At 65.7% G+C, this 9,324-nt stretch overlaps 1 protein-coding gene and 1 long non-coding RNA gene across 2 annotated transcripts; one reads left to right on the forward strand and one right to left on the reverse strand.

The window, feature by feature from the left end:
* Nucleotides 1-36: 36 nt before the first annotated feature.
* On the reverse strand, nt 37-9,313 carry CHADL (chondroadherin like). The gene is made up of 6 exons (XM_055141509.1): nt 7,318-9,313; nt 5,852-6,017; nt 2,816-4,504; nt 2,337-2,503; nt 883-1,061; nt 37-741 (listed from the first exon to the last, which is right to left on the reverse strand). The coding sequence occupies exons 1-6, from the start codon at nt 7,416-7,418 to the stop codon at nt 698-700; spliced, it is 2,346 nt and encodes a 781-aa protein (XP_054997484.1). The 5' UTR covers nt 7,419-9,313; the 3' UTR covers nt 37-697.
* On the forward strand, nt 4,329-4,969 carry LOC129405565 (uncharacterized). The gene is made up of 3 exons (XR_008630655.1): nt 4,329-4,429; nt 4,582-4,722; nt 4,814-4,969. It is a non-coding gene; the product is annotated as an uncharacterized LOC129405565 (long non-coding RNA).
* Nucleotides 9,314-9,324: the final 11 nt, after the last annotated feature.

Consider the following 9,324-nt stretch of genomic DNA (forward strand, 5'->3'; position numbering starts at 1 on the left):
GGGGCCTGTGGGCTGGAGGCCACCTTGATATGTCCTAGGTGGGGCCCCTTCTGTGCACGCCAGCTGCCCACACGTGCCCCGTCACCGGCCAGCTCCCGTGCTGCACTGCCCCTCACTGTGGCCTGGGCCTTCCGCCCGGCCAGGACAGTCACAGGGGGAAGCCGCTTCCCTCCCCGAGGCTCCCGGCGCCCGAGACTACGGACATGGGAAGGGGCTTTGGGTGACAGTGCAGGGGAGACGCGTGGCGGTGAGCCCAGCAGACCCCGAGGCACCTCCACTGGCCGCAGGTGGGAAGCCCGTCATGTTCTCACCCAGGACCAGGGCTGGCGGTGTGCCCCGAGGCAGCCCCAGGGGAATTAAATACCCAGCGGCCTTCAGAGGCGGAGCCCTCACCTCATCCCTCTTTCCCAGTGCCCCTGAGCCCGCTGGCCGGGCCTCCGCGCCCCCACTCCCAGCAGGGCCCCCTAAGGAGGGCGGCGGCGTCTCGAACCTGTTTATTTTGGCTCTTGGAGGTCACAGCCCTGGGAGCACAGGGACCATGGGTCCCAGGGGGTGGGACCCAGGCCCTTCCCCACCCCCATAAGTCAAAAGTGCAGCTCTGCAGGACAGAACGGGAGCTCAGAGTGGGCCCATCCTGCGATGGCAGCCACACTCCCACTTCTGTTTCCGCCGTCCCAGGGGAGCTGGGCCTGGACTCCTACGGGGACAGCCATCGGTGGTCCAGAGCTGCCGTGTCCCGTCCTGGAGACAGGGTCATACCCTCAAACTCCAGGGCTGCTCTGAAGGAGGAAGTGGTAGGGGACACCAGCGAGCTGAGGCTCCCCTGAGACCCCGGGGGTCTCGAGACCAGTCACATCCTACCCCCAGGGCTCGGGGACCTACCCCTTTCCCGACTTGCCCTGCGGCTGGCCTGGTCTGCTCCCTGCCGTCTTCCCTCCGTGGGTGCGGCCCAGCCCGGGCAGGCTTCGAAGACGGCAGCTGCGGCGCTCACCCTCTGGCCACGGGCTCGCGATGGCGCCGCACAGGTGGCGCCCACCTCTAGGTTCAGCCCAGCGAGCCACCTGAGGAGGGAGAGGTCAGGGACCGTGAGCCAAGGCGGCCACTGGGAGGGGACCCTCAGCCATGACGTGACATGCTGCCACAGACGTACGAGGCCCAGGCAAAGTGACCAAGACCTGCTCACGGGCACGGGGGATGGAACCCAGGTAGGTCTCATGCATGTGAGGCCTGCGCCTTCCCCTGAACCGTGTCCCCACCTGTGGATTTGCAAACGTGATGTGGTTAGGGATGGGGACACACCCGGTGGTGCTCAGGGATCACTCCTGGTGGGGCTCAGGGACCATATGTGGTGCCAGGGCTCGAGCCTGAGTTGGTAGCAAGGTAAAGGCCCTCCCTGTTGCACTAACTACCGAGCCCTAAGATGTGGTTTTCGGGGGGGCTGGAGCAATGGCACAGCGGGGAGGGCGTTTGCCTTGCACGAGGCCGACCCGGGTTTGATTCCCAGCATCCCATATGGTCCCCTGAGCACCACCAGGGGTAATTCCTGAGTGCAGAGCCAGGAGTAACCCCTGTGCATTGCCAGGTGTGACCCAAAAAGAAAATATATATATTTTTTCCTTTCTGGACCACACCCAGCAATGCTCAGAGGTTACTCCTAGAGGCGCTCAGGGGACCATATGGGATGTCGGGAACCGAACCTGGGTCAGCCGCATGGCAAATGCCCTCCCCGCTGTCCTATAGCCCTGACCCCCAAGATATGATTTTTAATAATCCCCCTGAGAGGCCACATGACCGGCACAGGCTGGTCGGTTGGTTTTGGGGTGTGTTGGGGGGGCGCAGTTTACTAAGCAGTTCAACTCCGCTAACGCAGCCCAGGACACACTCCCTCGGACCCTGAGCAGGTGCGCGAGGGCCACAGTGTTTGGAGGGCCGGGGCCAGCAGGATGCGCGCCTCATGGACCCCAACGTGAGGTGAGCTCTGGGGCCCTCGCCGTGTGCGTGGTTGTGCGGGTTTCTGCACGCGGGTCCATGCTCGCAGGCACGCACTGCACTGAGTGAAGTCCCCTTCCTGGGCCCTTTCCCGATCCCTTCTCTTTAGGTGTCTGTCTCTAGTTTGAGGGGTGCTGGAGCTGGAACCCAGGGCCACCTGCGCACACCCTCCAGCGGACTTCTATGTGCTGTGTGGTCGCAGTGCTCAGGCGGGGAGGCCACGCCCCCTCAGCGGCCTCGGCCATCCAGGCTCTGAGAAGCACACGTGGCCCTCCAGGAAGCTTCTGTGACAGCCTTCCTGGACAGGGGAGGCCCCGGGAGGTTGGGGAGCTCTGGGGGGGCCTCACCGGTGCAGCGGGAGCAGCTGGCAGTCACAGTGGAACGGGTTGCCGCTGAGGTCGAGGAGCTCCAGCTGGCCGAGGGCCCGCAGCGCGGGCAAGACCCGCAGCCGGTTCTGCTGCAGGTGCAGGCTCTGGAGCCGCGGGCCCAGCCCCGAGAAGGCCTCGGGCGAGACCTGCGAGGAGACGCGCCAGGGCTGAGCTCTGGCCATGCGCGCCCCACGCCTCTCCCCGTTCGTTCATGCCCGAGCCCCCACCCCGTCCTCGCCAAGCCTCGGGCTCTGCCGGCTCTCAAAGTGCCCAGGAGATATCCTAAGACCCCCACCTTCCTCCCGACCTCCTTCCCGCCAGTGCCGCGGGTTCGGCCTGGTCCGTCTGCGGCCCCCGAGCTCTCAGCGCGGGCACCGGGACGGGCTCATCTCGGGGCATCTCCCAGAGCCGGCCTGGCACCGCGGGTTACAGCCGCGCCCCGCGACCTGGGCGCACACCTGCTCCAGGCCGCTGCTGTTGAGGAAGAGGCGCTGCAGCGACTGGCCCAGGGGCCGGAAGGCGGCGGCGGGCAGGGCGCCGAGCGGGTTCCCCGACAGCTGCAGCTCTAAGAGCGCGGGCAGCCCGTCCCAGGCCCCGGGCGGCAGCGCCCGCAGCCGGTTCCGGTCCAGGTGCAGCGTCTCCAGCTCGGGCGCCGGGCCCAGCGCCCCGGGGTGCAGGCGCGCGAGGCGGTTGCCGCTCAGGTAGAGCCAGCGCAAGGCCAGGGCGCCGGCCAGGTCCCCCGGCTCCAGGCGCGCCACGGCGTTGTCCTGCAGGTGCAGGGAGATGAGGCCGGGCAGCGCGTGCAGGGCGGCCGCGGGCACCTGCAGGAGGCGGTTGCGCTCCAGGTGCAGGTAGGCCAGGCGGGGCGCCCCGGCGAGGGCGGCGGCGCTCAGGCCCGCGAGCCGGTTGTCCGACAGGTAGAGGTAGAGCAGGCTGCCCAGGCCGTCCAGGGCGCCCGCGCGCAGCTCGGCGATGGCGCAGTGCTGCAGGTGCAGCGACACCAGGCGGCCCAGGCCGGCGAAGGCGGCCCGGGGCAGGGCGGGGAAATGGTTCCGCTGCAGGTCCAGCAGCTGCGTGTCGTCGGGGAAGCCTCGGGGCACGGCCTGCAGCCCGCGGCCGTCGCAGATGCCGTGCGGGGCGTCGCGGGAGCAGGCGCAGGCGCTCGGGCAGGGCCGGGCCGCGCCGTCCGTCTCGGCTGGGGCGCGGGGCCGCGGAGAAGCCTGCTGCTCCTCCTCCTCCTCCTCCTCCGCGTCCCCCGGGCAGCGCAGGTCCGAGGGGCGCAGGCCGTCCAGGGCCTCGCCCCGCAGGCGCCGCGGCCCCGCACACGCGGCGGCGTCCGAGCGCACGCGCGCCCGCGCCAGCCACTGCACGAACGGCCGCGCCCCGCAGCCGCACCACAGCGGGTTCCCGAGCAGCCGGAGGCGCCGCAGCCCGCGCGGGCCCTGCAGCGGCGGCAGCGTGGCCAGCTGGTTGCCCCGCAGGTCCACGCCGTGCAGGCGCGGGCAGCGCGCGAAGGCCCGCGGGCCCAGGGCCTGCAGGGCGCCGTGGTCCAGCGCCAGCTCCCGCAGGCCCGGCAGCGTCAGCCCGTCCTCCTCGCCCGCGGAGGTGAACGGGTTGTGGCCCAGCTCCAGGAGGGCCAGGCCGCGGGCCTGCGACACGGCGAGCCCGGGCAGGGCCTGCAGCTCGTTGTGCTGGAGGCTGAGGCGGCGCAGGGCGGGCAGGCCGGCCAGGGCGTCCGGCGCCAGCACGCTGAGCGCGTTGTGCGCCAGCCGCAGCCAGCGGGCGCGCAGCAGCCCCTGGAAGGCCAGCGGCGGCAGGTAGACCAGGGCGTTGTGGGCCAGGTTCAGCGTGACCAGCGCGCCCAGGGCCCCGAACGCCCCCGGCCGCAGCTCCTCCAGCGCGTTGCCCTCCAGCTCCAGCCGCCGCAGGGAGCCCAGCCCGTCCAGCGCCTCCTGGGGCAGCGCGCGGAGGCGGTTGGAGGCCAAGTTCAGCAGGAGCAGCCGGCCCAGGCCCCGGAAGGCGCCCTCGGCCACACGCTCCACCTGGCAGTTCCGCAGGTCCAGATGCGTCAGGTAGGGCAGGGCCTGGAAGGCGGCGGACGGGATGGCCCGCAGCACGTTGCCCTGGAGATCCAGCCGCTGGGTCAGCTGAGGGGAGACGCGCGGTCAGGAAGCTGCCTCCCCCCAGCCCACCTGGAAGGGTTTTTTTTTTTTTTTTTTGGCAGTGCTTAGGATTATTTCTGGCTCTGCACCCAACGGTCACTCTGGGAGGTGCTCAGGGACCCTATGGGATGCTGGAGCTCAAAGTCGGGTCCACCGCGTGCAAGGCAAACGCCCTCCCCGCTTATGGATCTGCCCCCTGGAAGGTTCTTCTATCCCGTCTCTCCCTCATTCTTTTTGGTTTGGTTGGGGTCACACCTGGTGATGCTCAGGGGTTCCTTCTGGCTCTGGACTCAGGAATCACTCCTGGTGGTGCTCAGAGAACCATATGGGATAACGGGGGGTCGAACCCGGATCAGCCACATGCAAGGTCGGCGCCTTCCTCATGCTCATCCTGCCCTGACACCTCCTCCAGGAAGCCGCCTTCCCCACCGACCTGGGCATCCCTGACTCAGGCAGGTGCGTGGGGTCGGGGGAGGGGGTGGGGGTTGGGTCACGTCTGGCAGTGTTCAGAGGAACAGTGCCAGGAGCCAACCAAGCTTGCCTTGAGACTATGCAGAGCAGGCCCCGCCCCTCCTAGGACCTCAGGTGCACTTTGCATTTGATTCTTCCCGGGAGACCACACCTGATCCCGGGAGTTCCCCAATTCTTTGTCTAGATTTTGTTTTCACTAGAATTTTTTTTTAATTTTGGGGTCACACCCAGCAGGTTCTAGGGCTTACTCCTGGCTCTGAGCTGAGGAATCACGTCAATCATGACTGGGCTCAGGGGACCTTATGGGGTGCCAGGGATTGAACCTAGGTGGGCAGCGTGCAAGGCCAGACACTGTGCTGTCCCTCTGGCCACAGTGAGTTCACTGCATTCCTGTTGGTGGGCGTTTGTTCGGGGCCAAAGCTCACAGCTGGCGGTCCTCAGGGCTGACTCCTGACAAGGCTCAGGGGAATCGGCCACATGCAAGACAAGTGCTCTACCTGCTCTCTCTCTCTTCTTTCTTTCCCCCCCTTCTCCACTACTTCTTCCCCCTCTCTCTCCCTCCCTCCCCTGGGGATGAATGTTATCCATATTTTACAGGTGTGAAAGCTGAAGCTCAGAGAGAAATGATTTTTGTGTGTGTGGGGCCACACCTGGCGGTGCTCAGGGATACTCCTGGCTCTGCACTTGGGACTCACTCCTGACGGTGCTCAGAGGACCATAAGGGATGCTGGGGATTGAACCTGGGCCAGCCCCCGTGAGGCAAGTGCCCTGCCCACTGTGCTGTCCAGCCCCTCAGAGGGCCATGATTTGCACGGTGTCCCGGTCCAGCTCCTGGGCTTTCCCGCCCTTGGCCACACTCACCTCAGAGATGGCATCCGGCACCTCTGTGAGGTTCTGGTGGCGGCAGGCCACATACCGCCTGGAGTTGTCACAGACACAGGCCTGTGGGCAGCGCTGGGCAGCAGTTTGCCAGGCTGGGCCCAGGGACAGCAGCAGCAGCACCAGGACGCGAGCAGAGCCCCGGGGCCTGGGAGAGGGAGAAAGGGCCAGAGGATTCTGTGGCACTGACCCTCTCTGCCCCGTATCCCCGGGGCTGTGTCCACGCGTCCACGCCAGCATGTGCCTGGCTGCTGCCCCATCTCAGGTCTGCAGCTCACGGAGCCTGTCCCTGCCGTGTCCCTGCCTCGGCTCTTGGTGTCCAAGCAGAAACAGTGGCATCGCACACAGGAGCTTCCGCAGACTTTTCTGGGTGTGTGTGTGTGTGTGTGTCGGGGGGAGGGGAGTGGCACACGGCAGTGCTGAGGGGTTACTCCTGGTTCTGTGCTCCTGTCAGTGCTCAGGCCACCTGGGCCGCCACATGTGTGTGCTCAGCCTTGACACCCCGCCCGCCTTCCGCATCTTGGAGCTGTGTGTCCTGTCCAGTCTCGTCACTCTGTGCTGTTTGAGATGGTACAGCAGGTAGGGCATTTGCCTTCCTGTAGCCCACAGGGTCCCCTAAGCCTGCTGGAGGGATCCCTGAGCAGTCAGGTTTGGCCCCCAAACATTTTCTACGCTTTGCTTAGCCTCCTGGCACCCCAGTGCGACATTCTAGCCTGGCAGGGCCTGGGGAGTGTCTTGAGGCCCCAAGTACACTTGCTTGGGCCCGAGCTGGCACCCCCAACGGCCTGGCTGAGGCGACGCTGATCCCGGTTCCGTGTGCCCAGGCTGTGGGGTGGCCCCAGGTCTGGAGGGACGTGCAGGACTTGCTGTGGGGCAGCAAGGGAGGCCAGGCTCCGTGGGTCTCATAGTGGGTCAGAATGGGGGTGACGGGAGCCCCGCTCTCATTGCCCCCCGCCCTCTGCCCACCCCCCCAGGCTGTGCTTCCACCAGTCTGTCCACCTGACCTCACCTGTCCATCCTCTGCTGCCGCCTGGGCTCCCTCAGCCCCCCACAGCCGGGCTCTGCCATCACAACCTGAGAACTTTCCAGAACATTGATGAACCCTAACCCTCCCCAGCTCATGCGCTGGGAAGCCTCAGGCAACCCCCCTCAGCTGGGGCCTGCTCCGATTCTGCATCCCCCAGCCCCCTCCCCAAGCAGGGCGCCCCACTCCCAAGTCCCGGCTCTACTTGCCCCCTGAGCGCCCCCCCTTATCTGCCCTGGCCTCCTGAGCTGCTGCAGGTTGCGGTGGGGGGGGCGCCATGGGGCAGACCCCGAGAAGCATCCAGCCCCGCAGGGTGGTCTCAGCTGCCCCCAGTCCCCATCCCAGGGGCGAGGGGGGCTTCCCTGCTGCCATTCAAGCTTCCTAGCGCCCCTCCCCGTCCCAGCCCCCAGGTCCGAAGACTCACCCCTCCATGCTGCCCGAACCCCTCGTCCAGCCTGGAGGGAGGCGCAGCCGCGTCCCCGCCTGCAGCCCGACTGTGTCGAGGCCCGGGCTGAATGGCAGCATTGTGGGGCTCTGGGCGCGGCCACCGGAGCCTGCGGGGAAGGGGGGCCTGGAGGTGGGAGCCGGGCCGAGTTACAGGCTTCCGGCACAGGTCTGGAGAGCCCAGCGGGGCCGCCGGGCAGGAAGGGGCAGTGAGGTTCCTCCCAGCGCTGCCCAGCAACCGCCCTCCCCGCCCCCCTAGTGGAACCTGCCTCTCATCAGCCCATTTCCCACTAAGAAACAGTCGCTCCCGGCTGGGCACTGGCATGTAGTAGGTGCTCAAGGAACTGCAGGCAGGAGCGACGACACTCGGCCCATTTCCTGACACCCCATGTGGTCCCCTGAGCTTTGTGGGAATCCTCCCTGGACAGAGCAGCTCCGGCAAAGGCAGGCCTCCGGCCCGTGCACCATGCCACTATGGCGCACTCAGCAGGGCAGACCTGCGCCTACCTTCTCGGGGGCCTGCAGTAGGTCAGGCGCGAGGGCGACACCAAGTATGATCCCCGGAGCCCACAAGGAGTGATCCCTGAGCAGCCAGGGTTAAGTTCTGAGAACCGCCAGGCGTGCTGCAAGCCACATCGCCCAAACACTTGCTCTTCAAACAGCATCATACTGCCAGCTACCCAATGGGGGGGAGGGGTGTGCGTGTGCGAGCGCATGTGTGTGTGTGTGTGTGTGTGTGTGTGTGTGTCCCCGTCCCTATCCTGGCCCAGGAGCTGGGCTATACTTCATCTTCCGTTCTAGAACTGCACCAACTTGTACATTGTGGTTGCCATGATTGTTTTTGTAATTGCAAACTGTGACGGGGCCAGGGAGGTAGTGGGTAGGGCATCTGCCTTACATGCAGCTGATCTGAGTTTAATCCCTAGCACCCCAGCTGATGATGGAGCACAGCTGGCAGCGCTCAGGAGTCAGCCTGAGTAGTGTGCCCCCAAAAAAGTCAATAGTGTAATGGCTTGTCTTTCAGGGGTGCTTGAAAAATGTTGTAAAACCATTTTTGGCACAATCCAAAGAGAAGATCTGTACACGCGGCGGCCCCCTGTCCAGCAAGCAGGGGGAGTGACTGTGGGAAGCAGCAGCTCTTGGTGTTTCTAAAGTGGCCATGACAGTGTTGTGGCGCGGGAAAGAAACGACTGACAGCGATTGGTCTAATGAAAGAAATGAAAAAGAAACAAACTAGGGCTGGAGACAGTGCTGGGGGCACGGCCCTCGTCTAGCCCACGGCCAATTCCCGTTTGAGCCCAGCCACGCAGGCCGCAGGGGGCAGGGCACAGCGGGGCACCCGGGGGTGGCGGCTCCTGAGGACCTGCGCTCACCCCGTTCTCCCGGGTGCCGCTTCGTGTGGGTCCCACCCGGGACTGAGCCTGAGCTCGCAGCGCCCGCGTTCCCGCCCCACTAGCTCAGACACAGGCAACACATACAACTCTGCACTCGAGCCGCCGCGCCCTCCCAGGCCCTAAGGTGATGTGTGGTCACCACCAGCAGCCTCCGTTGCCAGAACTTTCTCATCATCCCAAATGGACTCGGGAGCACTTGCCTGGCACAGAGCCGACCTGGGTTCAATCTCTGGCACCACATATAGCGTCCCCAAGCACCATCGGGAGTGGCCCTCCAACAATAAAGGAAACTTTAAAAAGCACCTATTGGCCACCAGTCCCATTCTGCACACCACCCCTCCCCTCCAGGGAGCACTTCCCGGGGGGCTCAGGGGCGCAGGCACCCTCACTGTTTACTGAGTTTCTCCTCACGGGTGCCTGCCGTGCTGGGGACCCTTCTGCACTTTATCCACTTCTGGCAGGGGTCCGGGGAGCTGCTGCAGGGGGAGGTTGGGACATACCCAGCAACACTCAGAAATTACTCTGATGCTTGGGAGGCCATACAGGTCGCTGGGCTTGAACCCAGGCCAATGCGTGCAAGGCAAGCGCCCTCC

The sequence above is a fragment of the Sorex araneus genome, chromosome 6, assembly GCF_027595985.1.
Source record: "Sorex araneus isolate mSorAra2 chromosome 6, mSorAra2.pri, whole genome shotgun sequence".
Classification (NCBI taxonomy): Eukaryota; Metazoa; Chordata; class Mammalia; order Eulipotyphla; family Soricidae; genus Sorex; species Sorex araneus.